The 19,371-nt window shown below is 42.9% G+C and overlaps 1 protein-coding gene across 2 annotated transcripts in view; it reads right to left on the bottom strand.

The window, feature by feature from the left end:
- SAMD13 (sterile alpha motif domain containing 13) overlaps window positions 1-18,627 on the bottom strand; it is a 33,141-nt gene extending 14,514 nt beyond the window's left edge. The window contains exons 1-2 of one of the 2 annotated variants that reach the window (XM_063117921.1): window positions 18,571-18,627; window positions 1,932-2,016 (exon numbers count right to left, since the gene is read on the bottom strand). In XM_063117921.1, the coding sequence (XP_062973991.1) occupies window positions 1,932-2,016; window positions 18,571-18,592 (107 nt within the window). In that variant the 5' untranslated portion in view covers window positions 18,593-18,627. Of the gene's footprint in view, window positions 1-1,485; window positions 1,568-1,931; window positions 2,017-18,570 lie in introns of those variants that run through there. The other variant, XM_063117931.1, reaches the window with a different exon arrangement.
- Window positions 18,628-19,371: the final 744 nt, after the last annotated feature.

Raw genomic sequence — 19,371 nt, forward strand, 5'->3', positions numbered from 1 at the left:
TGACCAGGGAACACAACTCAAAGACCACAAATACAGGCCTTCTATATTTGTCATGATGGCTATATATTACTTCCAGTAACAGAGGCATTATGCCTCTGAATGCCAGTTATTGGGGGAACACCTGCTTTTGGGCTTCCCATAGGCATCTGGCTGGCCTTTGTTCAGCATGGCTCTTCTTACATTCTTATACTACTGCCAACTCTGCTAGGCTTACCAGATGCAATGTTGGACAGGGCTGATGTACCTGAGGAAGGAAATACAACCCTGTTAATTCTCCTAGACCTCTCAGTAAGTTTCTGTGCCATTCAATGGTGTCCTCTTGGTTAGGCTGGACAGGCTGGGGGCATCACATTGAAATGGTTCTGCTGCTACCGAGTGGGTCAATTTCAGAAAGTTTTGTGGGGTTCAGCCCAACGACTTTTATGCTGTGCCACATCAGCTGTGGGAGCTGTGGGGTCACACCCAAATCCATCCATTTAACATTAAATGCTTACTGGGGCCATCTGGGTATTTAGAGTGAGGAGCCATCAGTAGGCCGATAACATCAAATTCTATCTCTCTTTTCCCTCCAATTCAGTGAGGCTGTAAAAATGCCAGATCAGTGCCTGGGATCAGTGATGGACTGGACGAGAGTCAATAAACCAACCTCAACCCAGACAAGATAGATGGTTTGTCTGACCTGGGCAGTGAAGCCCAGCCAGTTCTGAGTCGGGTTATCCAGTTGGGGGATGATGGCTGATCCCACCTTGATATTGAAGATCCTAGTGGACCCATGGCATGCAATCCCTTCCAACAGTCAAGGCCAATGTGCCAGCTGCAGCCCCTCCTAGGAAGAGATAGCCTAGTGACAGTTATCCATGCCACTGTAACATCCATATTAGATTATTACAATATGTTATATGTAGGCCTGCCTCTGAAGACTTCCTAGAAATACCAGTTAGTTCAGAATAACAATGTTACACAAATAACTGTGACACCTCACCAGTACCTAAACAGCTACACTGGTCATTGGTCAATTTCTGAGAATAATTCAAGGTGCTGGTGTACGCCTTACAAGCCCTAAAGGGCTTGGGACCTGGGTACATGAGGGACTGCTTCCTCCCATATGTGCTTGCTTGTACATTGAGATAATCATCAGAAGCGTCTTTGTGTCCCAGAGGTTAGGCAAAAGTAGGGTGAAGGCCTATCGCACCCAGTTTATAGAATGCTCTCCCCAGTGCAGCTCACTTCTATGTCTTTTCTATGGCAGACAAAGTCTCTCCCCTACCCCCCACCCCAGCAGCTTTGCCCAGGCTTTTAAAAAAAAATTTTTTAACATTAGCTGAAAATGATTTTTATCTAATGTTCTGCTTTTACATCTGCTGTGTTCCTTAACTATTGCTTTATTGTGGATTGTTTTTACTTCGTTTTTGTTAGCCGCACTGATAGTATTCATACTTACAAGGTAGGGTCAAGACCGTTTATTTAATTAATGAATTAACATACCGTAATGTAGTAGTTACGAAATGAAGCTGGGAACGAGATAGTCCCAGATTCACATCTTTCATCTGCCATCAACTCAGTAGAAGTCCTAAGGCAAAGAACTCTTGCTTAGCCTCAACACCACATCTACAAGATGGGGAAATAATAGTGACCTAGAGAAAGTTTAGTTGGAAGGATTATTGAGGTAACGAATGTGAAACACTTTGAAACAGAGACGTTTACAATTTTGACATAATGTTCCTAGTCCAACAACCTATGATTACTTGACAGAGAACACGCTCAAGTGCTCCCTCTTCCTGTCATGACTCCTATAGCAAAGCCAGCTAAATAGTAGTTTAAAAATCTTTGTGAATCGGTGATAAATATTCCTTATACCTTCTCAAAATGAATTAAAACTGAGCTCCAGCCTCTCAGCATAGTCACTGACAATACATAAGGAGGCAACTTACTTTTCCGTGTCCAGAGATCCATTTTCCTTGTTTTCCATATCAACAGACAGCATCGGGAGGACAGAAATGCCTTTTCTGCCAGGATCTAGATCAGTAAAGAAACAGAAGAAAGCTGCATTCACTTATAAGCTGTAACAAAACAGCAACATAGTGTTATAGAGGACATCATATTTCCCTTTTTTAAAACAACAACAACAACACCTGATAAGATAGGGGAGAAAATGCACCCATCCCCCTTCAAATCACATGGTTCTAATAGAAAATTCAGTAGATTCTGTTTGAGGCTTTGACAAATTAAATAGCTGCCTTGTCAATCAACAAGAAGTAAGCATGGACTGTTTGCTAAGTCTTTTCAACATGGTGCACCTTGCTCAGAAGAGCACTGGGCAGCCTTTGGCAAGTCATTCTCCCTCAAACCCAGTTCCCCAACCATGAAATGGCAACAAGTATGACAGTGTTGTGCAGAGAAATGAAATGTTGGTTGCAAACTACTATGAACTGAAATTGTTATAAGATTTTAAAAGACAATAGTGCAGGTGTTCCACAACAGTGTTTTTTTGCCATTCTCTGAAAGAACATTACTACCTGCCCACCTGCATTTAAAAAATGTATAGCAACATCAATTCCCTCTGTGGGTCTGGAAGCATACTCACTCCCATTGTATAAGGGAAGCACAAATAAGCTGACTCTCCAAGATCACAGAGCTCTCTAAAGAACCAGAGGAGTCGGGTGTGAGAAAGGTCTCAATATACAGAATCCAATTGTTCCAATTCAGCTATAGAGTTTCATGAGGGGGAGTGGTTTTCTGTGTGTATAGCTGCCAATACCCATCGCTGCTTGTATTGTGACACCTATCTGGCTGGATATGTCTTTTGATAGCATGTGGATGTACATCTCCGTCTAGGGCCACAATAGTTACAGACAACTGGATCGGTACCTCATTATATTTTCCACAAATCCCTTCTGAATCTCTAAGAGTTCATAAATGGCATCTAGTAAATGAAAGCCTGGTTACAGTAATCCATACGCTGGTAACCCTTCCACCTGGATTATTACAATGCATCTGAAGAACTTCTGGAAACTTCAGTTAGTGCAGAACACAGCAGCATATGTTCCTATATGCTATATGTTCTTGCCTGATTGCCAAGATCATCTTTGGAAACTCTTCTCTGGAGATGAGACAGGTGGCCATGAGGGGAAAAGCATTCTGTGTAGTGGCCTCTGGTCTGTGGAATGCCTTTCCTAGGGAGATCTGCCTAGCATCTTCACTGCATATGTTTAGATGCCAAGTTAAGACTTTCCTCTTAGAAAAGACATTTAATCTTGAATTTGTTTATCTGTTTGTAAACTTTACTGCTCATCCAGATGCACTAAGTAGAGCATATTTATTTTATATTGTCTCTCCACCTGCCACCACTATGACTCCCGGTGTTCTTACTCATATCCTGTCATTTCTTCTCTCCTTCTCTTTTCACTCTTAACTTGTACCCTTATCCACATTCACACTGCCAGTTTCTTTCATCCCTCCTTCTGCTTTTACAATTACTTCCTCCTATAACGGCTTCCCTCTCTTATCCCCGTCTTCACTATTTCCAGCTTCTAAAAGTGATTATTATTAAAATAAGAATAAGAAAGGGAAAATCCCTGATGTTATATACATTGCCAGTTTAAAATGGGAGTTAAGGCTATCTCATGTTGGCTCAAGTCCTGCAAAAACAGGAAATTAGAGGCTAATGATGTTATACAATGTCACAAATTGTGCTTGCTTACAAGCAACAAACAAGCCTGCTTCAACTGACAGGAGTATTCTGCTAGCAATCCAGTAAGGCTCAGATGCTTCATCAAGCAATATAGGGCCAGTGGGTCATTGTTTCTAGTCTGAGGTACTCCATCCTCCCCATCTGGATTTGGGTATGAAAGACCTGGGAAAGGTGTAGATGCATGGAGGGTAGGTTGCAAGCAAGCACAGTTTGTGACATTACACAGCACCTTTACTAATCATGGGGCACGTCTGTTCAGGCATCGCCCTAAGTTTCCAATTTCCTGGCTATGTGGAGCTTGAGCGAAGATGAGATAGCCATAACTCCAGTTTTAAACCAGCAGGGTTTTTTTTATAATTGAATTTCCCTGGTTTTTAAAAAGGGAAATTATTACAGTGTTCTGAGAAACACGAAAACACAAACCAAAAAATAAAATACAAACAAGTCGTTGAGTGGGCTCACTTTGGAGAGAGCCTGCACAGGACTCCAGAACAGCTTTTCTTTTTTTCCTCCGCCTCTTTCATCGCTGATCTACCTGTCAGGCAGAATAACTCCCTACGCCCTCAAAATTACCTCACTCTTGACAGTTACCCCTTCCCCGCTCACACGATGCGGACAGGAGAACTGCGCCACAAGTTCTAAAATCCCGGGGGAGAGTTTCCACAGATCGAGGAAGCTCTCATTTGCAGGCAGTTGCCTTCCACATGTAGAATTGGGGACCACGAAGAGGGAGGGCAGTGAAGCCAGTGGACTCATTCCTGCTCCCACTACTTGCACGAGCAGAACAACCAAATAGGGCTGGATCCTCGTAACCATCTTCATGAGTGCCCCTAGTGTCCAAATGTATGTCCAGTGAAATGAGTGAATACACCTAGTGTGAATCACAACCCTTACATGTTCTTTCCCTATCACCCAGAAAAGAACAGCAAAGACTTCGGCCCTCACATTGCCTTCAGAGAGTCAGGTGAGGGACTGGGAACCTTGTGCTATATTTGTTTTCATAAAGATGATACTAAGCTCTGATCCTTCTGTTTTCCCCACCCATGCTTTCTATTAGGGGTGTGATCCGCTCCGATTAGGAGCGTAGAAGCAGTAGCGGATTGGCCTGCTCCGCCTTACCCAGAGGCGGAGTAGGAGCGGACCGCGGACCCCCTAGAAGCAAGGCGAAGAGAAGCGGCCATTTTTCGGAGCTCCTAGTTCAGGCGGAGCGCTCCGGTCGCCATCTTGAAAACATTTCACCATAGGATTGCATTGTGGCAAATAATCGCGCATAACTACGTTCTTTTTGAAGCTATCGTTCTAGAAATTCTTGTGCTCAGAGAGTCGTGGATGGGGGTCATTTTGAGACCACTCTCACCTCTCTGCGTTGTCTGGGTCGCGTGCTATATTTTTGTGAAAATCCGGTCAACCGCGCGGCTCAAACGGCGTTTTCGGCTTTTCGCCCATAGGATTGCATTGAGGGAAAGACTCGGGCATAACTGGGTTGGTTTTTAAGCTATCGTTCTGGAAATTCTTGTGCACAGAGAGTCGTGGATGGGGGTCATTTTGAGACCACTCTCACCTCTCTGCGTTGTCTGGGTCGCGTGCTATATTTTTGTGAAAATCGGGTCAACCGCGCGGCTCAAACGGCGTTTTCGGCTTTTCGCCCATAGGATTGCATTGAGGGAAAGACTCGGGCATAACTGGGTTGGTTTTTAAGCTATCGTTCTGAAAATTCTTGTGCACAGAGAGTCGTGGATGCGGGTCATTTTGAGACTACTCTCAACTTTCTGCGTTGTCCGGGTCGCGCGCTAGAAGTTTTTTAAAAATCGGCGGGAAAAATACCTTTTTCAAAGGGCTGAGGGGCAGAGTCAGCTCCCGGTCATGATGATCCCAAAGTTAGAGGAGGGCATAGGCAAAACAGGTAACTTGGGATTCTGGGAAACTTCTCTTTCTTCATCTGAACGGGCTTTTCCCCGTGTTTTTTAACACAGTAGCCCCACCAAATGCACAAACACAACCTGAAATCATATACTAAGCCAAGAATAAGAGATAGAAACACAGCACTGCTCCCCACCCTAACTTTGGGGAACAACTGAAAAGATGTGGTGCAAGGGGATGAGCTCCCCTAGGGCATCTCATTGTGGACGTGCCCCCACTCTCTCCTGCACTGGAAGGCCATTAGAGCCTTCCAAAGAGAGTAAAACGGTGGAGCAATGCCTATCATGAGTTGAAGTGAATGTTCACTTTTTAGTGGTGGAACGATGCCTGTTATGAGTTGAAGTGAGTGTTTACTTCTTAATCTCAGAGCTGTTGGTGGCTGTCTTGAGTTGAACTGGCAGCTGCTTCCCCCTCCCCCGGGCACGTCCCCCTATTGCTGGTAAAAGATAGATATAGCCTTTTTTAAAAAAATCTTCTTGCTGTTTATTCAGCAACACTGCTGCTTTTAATTCCACCCCTCCTTTGTTTATTTATTGATTTATTCCATTTTATATGCATTACTGGCTTATCCTTGGCTCACTTCCTTATGCCCCCAGAAATGCCAGCTGCACGCCTGCCTGCCTTCCCTCCCTCCTCCCCTGCCCACCTCGCAGGGATGTTGTGTGTGGGGTGCCCGATTTTCAAAAATTCCCAAAAATCAGGGGATGATGGGATTGCTTTGAAACTTGGCGTGCGTGTGTATATCCCCATGAGGTGTCATGGTGCCAAACATGAGGTTTCTAACTTGAACAGAAAAAAAGTTGTATAATTTTTTAGCTTTCAATGCAAGCCTATGGGGGGGGGAAACGGAGCTCCGGATCCGGAGCTCCGGGCGGAGCGGAGCGGAAGTGGGCGGAGCGGGGGCGGGGCGGAGCGGCCCGATCCGGAAAATGGCGGATCTGCAAGTGAAGCGGAGCGGGGGGTCCGTGCACACCCCTACTTTCTATCCCCCACCCCACCCCCAATTTCCTAAGAATCAAACTACATGTTACTTTAAAGATTAGCTAGATGGTGGGGTTTTTTTTTACTTAAAAGTAAGTACATAGGACCTAATATGGACCAGGACCCTAGTATGAGAGACAGGGGGATTTATCCCTTTGCCCTCTCCTTGCAATTTACATTACAACTTGATGCTTTTTTTGGCAATGTAAATAGGAGGAATTGGGAGAGACAGCAAAGGTTAAGTCCTCCTATACATACCATGTTAGGATCCTGATCTGGGTAGTAACGAGTAGCCTGACCTTATGAGGTCACATTCCATAACTAAAGGAATAGGCATATTGCATGGAATACAGTAGATTTCCTCCGCAAAATTAGAATCACTCTGAAATCACTGGAGTACTGGCAGCATTCTAGTTTCAGAATGAAACTGAGCATGCTCAACTTCCCTTTGTCAACAGTTGCTGCCATCAGCTTTAATGGGGCAGAAAAAACTTAATAAATTTTGAACCACTGCTCTGAATTTCACTAAACCAATGAAAGGCACACATCACTAACAAGCCAGTTTTCACCAAAATTTGAAAGAAATATCTGATATGCCAAGCCACAGGTTGGAATTAAAATTACAACATGAAATGTCCGTACTGTGCTGTCCATTTTTATGCATGTTTACTCACAAGTAAATTCCATTGATTTCAGTGAGCCGTGCTCTCTAGAGAGTGAGTGTGCATAGAATTTTAGCCTTAATTCTTCTCTATTGGCAAGCTGCATTTTCTTTTCTCCCTCCCCATGCCTAAAGGAAACATGTTTGTGAACCGCCCAGAGAGCTCCGGCTATTGGGCGGTATAGAAATGTAATAAATAAATAAATAAATAAATAAATAGTTTTAACTAGGAAACTATTTTACACACATTCACAATTTTAGAAAAGCATCCCAGAAATAATTTACCAGTCAACACTGCAGTACACTGAGATTTTTCTAGGAAATTAAAGCAGAGAAAATCTATCTACAAACCATTCATTTTAAAAATGAACATTATCAAAACAAGCCAAAGACCCATCAGCATCTTTGTTCATAAAGTACGGTGGCAGAGGAATTCAATAGGGCGGTACATATTTTTTGCACAGTGAAATCAGATCCGGCTGGCTTATAGCCCACATGATGCTAGGAAACCACATACAAGCTGCAGTTACTGTCTTCAGTGCTATGGCTGACTTTTTAAAGATACAGCATGCTCTCTTCCCACTCCTGCTGAAATAATTTTTGGTAAAAATGATTTCCAGCTATAAGCCATTATAGCCATTTCAAGCTATAAATTCTTCCAGGTCACTAAACGCCATTCTTTCTAAATAAAGAAATGGGACTCTAGGAGTAGCTTCATATATAGGGTCCTTATATAATTTTCTTTTATCAAATAAATACTTGTGATAAGTTAATAAGTTAATATGTGCATTTCTGACCAGCCTGATCTAAGATAGAAAGAGATAGGACATAGGGAAGGACAAAGCACATTTCAGATGCTCAATAACAAATATACAAGATTCTTTGATAGATACACACTAATTAGTATTTGTCTTAAGAAAAAAACACACCCCAAAGGCCCAGGGTCAAGAAAAGGATTCTTCAAAGCATCTCACCCCAGAGGGATAAATTATTACCATCACTGAAATAAAAATTTGTAATGTTCCCTGAAAAGTTCCTTGACTAGACACTTTGACCTTGGGCTGATCCAGCAAAGCAATTCTTACATGTTTGCAATACTTCCTTGGGAATAAAATCTTCCCATTTTAGAAATCCACCTATGTGCAACCACTGAAAACTGACATTTTAGAAAAGGCACATTTTTTTAAAAAAATCACATTTAAGTAGTTTCATTTCTGGCAAGAGAAAATCTGTGCAAGCTTCTACACAATTGTTGAGTAAACTTTAAAGGAGAACGAAATGTATACAGAGTTAGTTCCATTAATAATCCGAAACACGGAGGATTCCAATGTTTCCAATTTAAGCATATACTCCAAAATTAGCTGCTCCTGATCAGCATTCAGAGTTATGTATTATCATTGCACCTGCATAATGCTGATTTTAATGTATAATTTTAGCTGTCACAGAATCACTTTTTGTAAAACAGTATATTGGATGAGGCTAAATTATGACTGAAGTGAATCTGAGTACAGCTCCTGTTGAATCAGCAAGTGATTTTTTTTCTTTTTGTTTCGCATCTTTACATAGTGGATGTTCTTCCCAAGCCACCTTATGGTGGTGGTGGAAATAACGTTCACAGATAATAAGCAACAGGCCTATCAATGGTTATTAGCCAGGATGTGGAATGGAACCTCCATGTCTGAGGCAGAATGACAACAGAGTCATTCTGCCTCTGAATGCATGTGGAGAGGTGTTACAAATGCTCCACATGTGTAAGCTTCCAAGAAGCATCTGGACAGTCTACATGGTGTATGAGAACTGGTATGTGATAATACTACAGTAACACATACTTCATGTGTGTTTGAAAACTGGCAGGAACCTTCAGGTGATCCAGAATGCTGCGGCCAGATGTCAACCTGGGGTAGTTACAGGGAGTATGTGACTCTCTTGTTCGAACAACTTCATTGGCTACCAGTCTGTTTACAAATGCAATTCAAAGTCCTGATTATGACCGATAATGCCCTATACGGCATGGGGCCAGGCTACCTGCACCCAGATTCAGGAACTCCTGGCCAAGGAAGGTTAACAGCTCTGGCCCCGGGATTTTGAAGACTTTGGGGCAGGATCGCCTGAGTGGGCCCTCTTCTTCAGTGAGTGGGCCCTCTCCTTCTCACTGCCATTGTCATCAGATGCTATTTCTCATCACTTTTCCACTTGCTTGCTTGACAGGCAGAGAGCCAGTGATCAAATAGGCAGTGGCATCTAGTGCTTCTCCTTCTCTCCAACGTCATTGACTGGGCCACAGTGAGAGGCAGATGAACACATGGGTTACAATGGTGAAGAGAAGGAGCAAGTACAGAGGGCTCTTGTCAGTGGGCCCCTCTTGGGGTGTGGGCCCTTGGCAGGTGCCCAATCATGCCTACCCTGGAGGCTAGGTTGTCCACCTCTCTGTTGTCATTTTGACAGCAACAAAGACATTTTTATTCAGGCAGGCCTTTGGCAGGTAAGCTGGTCTGTTGCTGAAGGGGGTTTGAATTGGTTGCTCCTCTGCTGAGGATCGGAGAGTGGCAATAAGGAACAGGGCTTTCTCAGTGATGGCTCCCTATTTATGGAATGAGTTTCCCACTGAGGCCACCTGGCACTGACACTATCAGCTTTTTGGTGCCAGGTTAAGACTGCTCTCTATTCCCAGGCATTTAATGGCCTATGACGGGGCGTTTATGTCAGCTGTGCTGAACAGGTCTAGTACTGAAAATGTTTATTGAAATTGTTTTTAGCTGTTTAAATCGTTTTAAATTTTGTATGTGAAAATTTTATACTATAGTCTATTATAATGTTGTAACTGTCATTTGTAAAGTTTGTAAACTATTGAGAGCTTCCGCTATTGGGTTGTATAAAAATGAAATTATTATTATTAATTATTAATTATTATTATCATCATTAACCACCACAGTTATATGATCAAAATAAATTTCTTATATGATCCTCAGAACAATCCTAACTTAGATCATGCTAAATGACAATTGATTCCCCAGTTAAGTACATTGATGAATAAGTGAAGCTCTTTGATTCTACATACTAATGCTTATTGTTTAGTAACATTTTGAATATTTTAAACAGAAAAGTAGCCAACATTTTTTTTTTAAAAAAAAACCCAAAATAAAATAAATCAGCATGAAGAAAACACTCTGACTGGGCTTGGACAATATGTTAAGCCATGAGGGGTTAAATAAACCACAAGGGTTTATTGAATCCATGATGGTTTAGCATGTCATCTGTGAGCGCTTTTCCTATCCACAGTGGGTTATTTCCCTGAAATGCATCACCCTGGTCTCCAGTAAGAGTTATTTTATCCATTGTAGGTCAGCGTGTCATCTGACGCTCCAGCGTGGGTTAAGAAGATCACCTACAGAGCCATTTGGCAAGAGTGATCAAAAACAGGGCTGCTGCTCTGCTCCTCCCAGGTGCTGTTACCGAGATCTGCCCAGCAACAGACTATGCCCTCCTTCAGAGAAGCGTTCTGCAAAATTCCAAAAGTGTGTTTGACCTGTGCACCTCCCAAAAACTTTTAAATGTGGTACAATCCCCTGATTTCTCACAGAGAGGCACAGCCATGCAGGGTTTTAGATGTCCATTGGGTGCATCCCCATGTGTATGAAATTCAGAGCCCTCCCCCTTCGTGCACAGAGATAAGGGAAGGGCTTGGGAAGCTGACTGGCAGGTGGGAGAAGGGGCTGGAGTGGGAAGGAAGGCTTTGAGAATCAGAGTGATGTGGGAAGGGTGGGGCAGTGGAAAAGCAGCTAAAGATGCTGCAAAGAGAAGGGCAAGGATCTAGCCTTGAGACAGGAGAGAGAAGACGCCCCTAGCATGAAGTGAGCCAATTGGAGACAAGCAGGTGATATATCAGCAGCACAAGGGATGATGGGTATATGGTTTCCACTGCAAAGGAAGCTGGAATACCTGCCTGCCTAAGTGGAAGGACTACAGAAGGAGGAGGAGTGGGGGAGGGGAACACTACATACAGTAACTTATTTGTCCAATCGTGTGATGGGGCACAGTGGGCTATTTTCAAAATAAGCTACTGTAAGAAACTTATAAATCACCATGGCTTAAAATGACGTATGAACCCGCCCTCAATGTCAGGGATAGGCAAATTGGTGCTGTCCAGAGGTTTTGGATGACAACTCCTTTAATCCCTGAGAATTGGCCATGCTGACTGGAGCTTATGACAGAAGTAGTCCAAACACCTGCCTTGTTTCCACTAACCATAAGATTAATCATCATTTGTCCAGGTTCCGACAACACCCCAAGCTGCAGTAAATCTAAAAATGAAGACATACCGAAGTGGAGGGGAGAGAGGAGCCCGAGAATTCCCCAGGCTCATTCTAAGCACACATAGGGCCAAAACAGATATGATGCAAGAGATCCACAATCAGATCGCCTGATGACTTCTTCCTTCCTTCGAAGTAACAGTAGTAGACTACTAATATGGTCCAGGAAGTGGTGTGTGTGTGTGTTGTAGGGTTAATCCTGCAACAACACTAGCTGTTTTGCCTGGGTTTGCTTTTCCTCATTGAGGGTGCTTCCAGATGGAGGACTCCAATCAAAAAACATTGTGCAGTTATTCCATCTTTTTTGCCTCAACAGATTTTTTTTTTCCTGTGGGAAAACACAGAATGACAACATAGTCTAGAACTCTGAAAAATTTCATGAATGAGGCAAGGTGATTGCCCTATAAAAGCCTTGTCTGGAAGCACCCTTGATCCCTTTTTATGGAGAGGTCAGATGATGCCGTTGCCCACCCATTGCATACCAGTCTTTTTTTAAAAAAAGTCGTACTCTCACCCTTTCCCAGACCTGATTTGTGGCATTTGTTCTGCTTCTGATCAGGATGAATGAATGAATTACATTTCCATACTGCCCAACAGCAAAAACTCTCTGAGCAGTTCACAACAATTAACACTAGCCTGTGGTGGAATCACCAGCCTGCCTGTCTGGGATGGCCTGGCAAAATGTTAATGATCTGGCTTGCACTCCCTAACGACACTGCAGGGCCATTACCTCTACAGCACTGCTTTTTCGCAGCTCAGTACAAGCAAAAGGGCTTTCTTGTTATTTTAGCGAGCCTGGAAAAGCAGAGAGCGTGGAGGACCTTCTTGCCTTGCAGGGGGGGATCTTCCTGCCTTGCTTGCAGCTGCGAGGAACTGAGACAGCTTTGCCGTGGAACCCCTGTGCTCGTCTCCAGGCTTTCTTGCTAGATGGACAGCAGGAGAGGAAGAGGAGGGAGCTGGTGACTCAAGGTGGGTGTGGAGAGGAGTGGCTGCATCACTCCTTGCTGCCAGACAAAAGAAAGGCAGAGGAGAGTTTTTCCTGGTGCGGGGTGTGTGTGTGTGTGTCAAGAAAGGTGGGAGAGCTCCCAAGCAACAATTGTCCATCTCTCTGCAACCTTAGCCATACTCTCCAATCCCTCTGTCTCTCCAATAGGGCCTGTCCTGGCTGCACTTACAGCCATCACCCCTGGACTGTGCAGAATCTCCAGTAAGCAATGCCGCCAGCTGTAGCGTGGCTCTGGCGAATGCTACAAAATGATAGTAAAAGCACAAGTTCCACTCGTCAGGGTCTAGAATATGGAACTAACAACGCTATGGTCCTTTGGCTCCATCCCTGGCCAATTCACTGCCTGCCTGGTCCCGCCACCTTCCTCCTGTAACATCCAACCTTAGTATTCCTCTTTCCTTCCTCCTACAATACTGGTCCTGCCCCCTCAGTTCAGGCCTTACTGTATTGAATTGGGAAGACCTGAAAGGAAGCTCTACTCGTGTTCGCTTGTAGGCAAATAGAACTCCCCGCACTAGTAGGTCCGCAATCACATGGAGAGTTCTACTTGTATTCAAGCGAACATCAGTAGAGTTCCCTTTCAGGCCTTGCAGATTCAGCACAGAAAGATCTGAACTGAAGGACGCAGGGCCAGCGTGCAGGGCTACATTCTCAACTTGAAGCCCTCAGGTGTTCATGCCAACGCCTGAACAGGGCTTTTCTCCCTGGGTTTCCTGTCTCTCCACAGCCTTTCAGCCCACTATTTCATTCCTCCACTGCCTACTGTAATGAACATGGCTCCAACTGTGGAATTTGTAGACAAATTGGAATGGCTTCAGAGGAGGACAGTAAAAATGGTCAGTGATAGGGAAAACAAGTCCTTTGAGGAAAGATGGAATTATGCATATTTAGCATGGAGACAAGAAAACTGAAGGAGGCGGCGAGGTGACACACACATTGGGGGGATCTACACTACTGCTTTTAAAGCGCTTTAAAGCACTTTGAAAACTTTTTGAAACCTGTATATGCAGTGTGTCCTGGGCCCCAACAGTTGTCAAAACTGTTATAAAGCGCTTTAAAGCAGTAGTGTAGATCCCCCCATTATAATACTTTTCTTATAACTGAAGATCTGTCAGTCACACACAAGAGGGCAAAGACTTGTTCTCTGTTGTCTCATAGAGAAGGACTAGAACTAATAGGCTTAAGTTACATGAGGGTAGATGAGGTGAAATGTCTTAATGGTAATGTTGCTGTTGCATTTATATCCCGCCATTTTTTCTCCAAGGAACCCAAGGCAGCATACATAATCCTCCTCTCCATTTTATCCTCACAACAACAACCCTGTGAGGTGGGTTGGGCTGAGAGTGTGTGACTGGCCCAAAGTCACCCAGTGGGTTTTCATGGCCGAGTAAGGACTAGAACCCGGATCTCCCAACTCCCAGTCCAACACTTTAGCCACTACACCACACTGGCTCTCACACCACAATGGTAATGCTCTAGCCATGGATTTCCTGCATTGAGCAGGGGGTAGTTTGGACTAGAGGATTCTATGAATTGAAAGCATAATGCCTGTCTGAACATTTATATGTTAATCACTGTTGTGCAAAATGTTTTGGATTACTTTATAGGTTCTGCTCTTGGACCTGTAACATGAGCCTGACCCAGAATTGTAGCCAGTGATGCTTTTCCTGGTATGGAGAAAAATGTTGGGAAATGCTTCACCACCTACCTTTCTGACTGTTTGGCCACTGTTACAGACTCGGCAGCACGCAAGTCAAAAATGTGGCAAACCTTATGTTTACAACCCTGCCAGAAACAAAGATACCGTTCTTCTAGATTTCAATAATATTTCTCCTTCTGTATTTTCAAAACAGGGTATAACCCTAACCCACCCGAAAGCTGGGATTTGCATATGTTTATGCAACTCAGGAGAGAAGTTTAATTTCATCACTCCAAATCCCAAGCCAGCTTTGTTGGAGAGGGTTTTCTTTTAGCTGTGACACCAATGCTTGCTGTTGTGAAGATTAAATAAAACCAAATGATTATTTCCCCCTTATGAACGCAATGCAGAATTCCATTAGTACTCCCAGCTATCCAGCCATAACTTGAAGATATTAAAAAGAAAAGAGGGATGGTAGAGGTACAGGCTAATTATCTATTGGTACAGATTTCTCCCTCTGCCAACAAATTTCAAATCTATTCATGTCCAGTATCCCTAAGGACTGTATACACATTTCTCATCTGGTTTAACATCAAGTGTTTTTCTCTATTAATTAATTACTCCCTGAAATCCCATGACAAGAATAAGTTCCAAGCCAAGAAGAAACTGCGGTAGGGGGAAGAACTGACCCACCCAGGTCACATTCTGTAACATCAGCATTCATAAACAACGAGATCTGGATTTCTATGGACTGTTCTTTCATATTGACCCACCTCACCGCTGCTTGTCAGGATGTGTGTTCAGTATTTACAGGAGATGCATAGCTCCAAATGAGATCCAGTCCAGCTCTGTGTAGGCGCAAATGGGTTGAATTAACAAATTACTGGACATCAGGTACCAAACTAACAGGAGACCTACTCAACCCTATTTTATATTTATTCCATTTTAGATAATAGTGGGCTATGGGGGGGAAGGTCTATTACATTATTTAGCAGCACTTTTTAGGTAATTTGCAATATACTTTAGAGTGACAGACACCTGCTTGTTTAAATATCACTTATTTAAACAGATAGGCTGCTCCAAATACTACTAATCAAAAGGCACTTGGCAGCTATTCCATTTTTGTCTCAACTGATTTTTTTTCTGGTAAGAGAAGAATTAGAAGCAGAAATGTGAAAATACAGGAGAGTTAAAAGTTGAAGACAACATCATAAATGAGGCAGATCAATAGCAGATAAAAGCTTTGGAAGTCCTACTGAAATGAATGGCACTTACATTAGTCATGACTAATTTCAGTAGGTCTACTCTAAGTAGGGCTTATGTTGGATTTTACCCCTTGTCTGGAAGTGCCCGTTACTTATTTAAATGTTACTGTTTTTTAAATGCTAACAATCTTCAGGAGGGTATGTATAATGGAAAGCAGGGCTTTTTTGGTGGTGGCTCCAAAGCTTTAAAAGTTCTATCTGCTCCATTCCTTACAATCATTTTCTCCCTGCCTCTCACTGAATGAACCAGTAACTGCTTTCAGTCCTTAAGGGTAAAGCTCAGGGCCAATTTCTCCTGTTGGAATAGTTGGAAGAAAGTTGGAAGATTCTATTTTTACGACTGCTGTTACTGAGTTTTATACTGTAGAGTGGGTTTAAATTAAAAGAATGGGGAATGTGAAAGACTGTGCATTTACAGAGCTGATGAGACAGTGAACATGTACTTCTATGGATAGGTACAAAAGAAATAGGAGAAAAAATCAAGCACATTCTTGCCTGAGAAATTTATTTTACTTTTATCTTAAGATGAACAAGAGAAAGGGGACCAGGCTGCAACAGAAGTTGCAGGTGTAGTGCTGTTTTAAAGTGTTCCACTTAACAAAGCCATGCTCTCCTCCATGGTACTCTACTGCATTATCTTTTCCACTTTATTTTTTCACACACAACATACCATGGCCATGAGTATACTCGAAATGTATTGGTTTGTTTGGAGCAGGGGGAGTTTCCCTCCATTCAACATCCCCCCTTTTTGTACTTTTGCAAACTTTGGGTTTCCTCCAAGTCTGCTGATACCAACTTGTTGTATGTTGATAGTGTCATCTGGCTACAATAAGGAACAGCACTCGTAGCTTGAACATCAGAAATAGAGGGAATGAAAAAAGAAGGGGGGAAACTACAGGCAATTAGGTTTGTCCACAACTGATAGTTTTTAAAGTTGTTATCCTAAATACAATTTCCTGGAATCGACAGGGTGCTTGCTAAAAATGTTTAAGATGTGTATTTGGTTTTACAGCTATTCAGATAAAAGAAATGTGCACTGAAATGGCACCCAGTGCATGTCCAAGTCAAGTGGTGAAGCACAGTGAATCGTTTTGCTCAAATTCTATATTACGGTACTATTCCATTCCATTTAGCATGGATATAGTGCTTCAGGGTGTTCAAAGCACTTCACATGCATTCTCTCAATAATCATTCCAACAGTATTATTGTCCCCTTATTGCAAATTTGGGATGGGGGAGGCCAAGACCGAGAAGAGCAGTGTGCCTGTGGCTACTTGGTACGTTTACGGATGAAGTGTCATTTGAACAAAAAGACTTCCTGGCTCATAACTCACTCTCCCTAGCCACTACACAGCCACAGGTATACAGAAAAATACACCTGTGAGTAGTTAATTTCTAGAATGTGACGTGCCAGGATTCAAAAGCCTGTCTGAAGTAAGCGATCTGCTCTGAAAACTCTTTTCCCTACTTCCACAGGAGTTGGCAGTCTGCTACAAAATGGTCAAGGAAAGGCACTTTGCACGTGCTGGCTCTTCTTTATTGCCGTCCAAAACTGAGGCCTGGCACCAAAAACAGGATTTTGGTGTCAAGACAGGCCCAGGTGACAGGGCTTTCTCCTATATTGATCCCAAACTGTGGAATATGCTCCCTCAAGAACTACGATTGGACCTCACTGTCCTGACTGTTACAAAGGATATGAATAACGTAGTTGTTTAATGTTTTCAAAGCTCTTGCATTTTATTAAGGGTGTATTGTTTGAAACTGACTGCTTTTTAGCAAATAAGGTGGTGTATAAATGTTAATAATAAATAATATGTCCGGGTAGCCCTGGGCTCCTGAGTCAAACCAAATTCTTCCTATCAGATAGTTGCCAACCCATACAACACAGTCTCTCCCCCACTCCACCCGGATTTAAAGTAGGATCTCACAGGTTTGCTGAGTCTACTAGTTTCTGCCTTGGAATATAAAGAGAAAGCCAGCTTTTTCTTCACACCCTCTCTTTCTTCCCATCCTGAGGCTGCTAAGTTACCCTCCAAGCATTTCCAGTAAGGTGCCTGACTGCCTGAAATTAAAACAAAACAAAAACCTGCCTAAAGTAGTAACAAGAATACACAGAGGCACAGGAAGAATTGAGTGCCAATTTCCTTGTTCTATAATGTTCACCTAAATATAGCCTATTTAATCTATACTTTTGAAAAACACAAATGAATAGGAAGGCAGGAAGGTCTGGATATAATCTTTTCATGGCTAGGTTGCTACTTTCATTAGCGCCCAAAAAAAACTTTCCTTCCCTAGCTCATCCTGGGAAATTGTTGTGAAAATTGGAAGTAAAATCAAACAACACAATGTTATTATTATTATTTAAAAACACAAAAAACCCTTACCACCAAAAGCACAGACTGAAATACACCTAACGTGCTGTCCTATATCCCTAAACAGCTGTTTAACCAAGGAGCTGCAAAGCTTTTAACATCCTTCAGAGTGCCCGAATCATGTTATGACGAGAAAAACTTCCCACACACCATTCAAGTCAAACTTAAAAAAATGCAGCATTTCAACCCGAATTCAAGAGAAGATTGAAATAAACAAACCAGACATTAACACCTCTCTCTCTCTCTCTCTGCAATGATTTTGGAAGTGATCACAGATGTCTAAAGGGAATAATCTAATAAAGGATTATAAAGAATATATATCAATCACACATCAGGGCTCCACTTTTCTGCTTGACTAAATTAAAGCTTCTGTCTAAGAAGCCACAAAAATAGCTAGCGTTTAAATAAATGGAGGAGAAATCACTAGTTTTGTGTTGTTGTTTTCACAGCTCTCGAGTGTGCAGTAATCCTCTCTTAACATATTTCTTTACCCATTTGGGATCATCTTTAGTGCATCACTAAGTCTTGCTTTTCCAGTTTTTGGATTGGCTAAATTTCCCTAAACACACTCCAATATAAAACATGCCTTTGGAAAGCAGCTGCTTCAGGGAAGCACTCACCATTAACTAGGTCAGAAACAAAGAACTGAGGCGAGGGGGTGGGGGGATCATTACAAGGAAGGAAAACATCCCATGCCAAATGAAGCACATAGCAGAGCTCACTTACCCTTTTTCATATATACATACATATATAGCCAGCAAAAGACTGCCTTCCTTCCCAGCACAGCAGCAGCCACATGCAGAGTTCCAACTAGAACGCGGTGTAGCCAATCAGAAAGAAGCTGTCATGGAGGAAGGCATGCTGGGAACCGTAGTCCCAAACTCCAGAAGAGACCGTTTGCGTAGAAATCATATTATTTAGAGACCCTCCCGGAAGATTCTTGTGTTTGAAGACAGCGAGTCCCGCAAACTGGATTTCTGGCCGCTTGGGGCTGCAGTTCTAAAACACACTTCCTTCCATGTAAGCCCTACTGAAACCTAGCGGCGGTGGCTGCCAAATAAACCTGTTATAGCTCGGGATGTTAAAAAGTCAGCAAATCCCTCTATGCCTGCCATGTGATTCAACAACGTTCGCAAACCTCACGTTTATGGTAGTGTTGAAATAAAAGATGGGGAGGGGGAGGAGGAGGAGGTAGAGCGAAATTAAAACGAGGTCAGTGCGAGCACTTCAGTGAGAAACTTAAAATATTTTCCTCCAGCCTTTTAACTTAATCCTTCCTACCCATATAATTGGCAGCCTGGCTATGACTGAAAGGATGGGTTTAATTAGGGTGACCATATGGAAAGGAGGGCAGGGCTCCTGTAACAGTTGTATAGAAAAGGGAATTTCAGCAGGTGTCATTTGTATGCATGCAGCATCTGGTGAAATTCCCTCTTCATTGCAACAGTTAAAGCTGCAGAAGCCCTGCCCTATTGACCAGATACAAAAGACAGTAGGGCTACTGCAGCTTTTACTTTTGTGATGAAG

The sequence above is a fragment of the Elgaria multicarinata genome, chromosome 1, assembly GCF_023053635.1.
Source record: "Elgaria multicarinata webbii isolate HBS135686 ecotype San Diego chromosome 1, rElgMul1.1.pri, whole genome shotgun sequence".
In the NCBI taxonomy this organism is placed as follows: domain Eukaryota; kingdom Metazoa; phylum Chordata; class Lepidosauria; order Squamata; family Anguidae; genus Elgaria; species Elgaria multicarinata.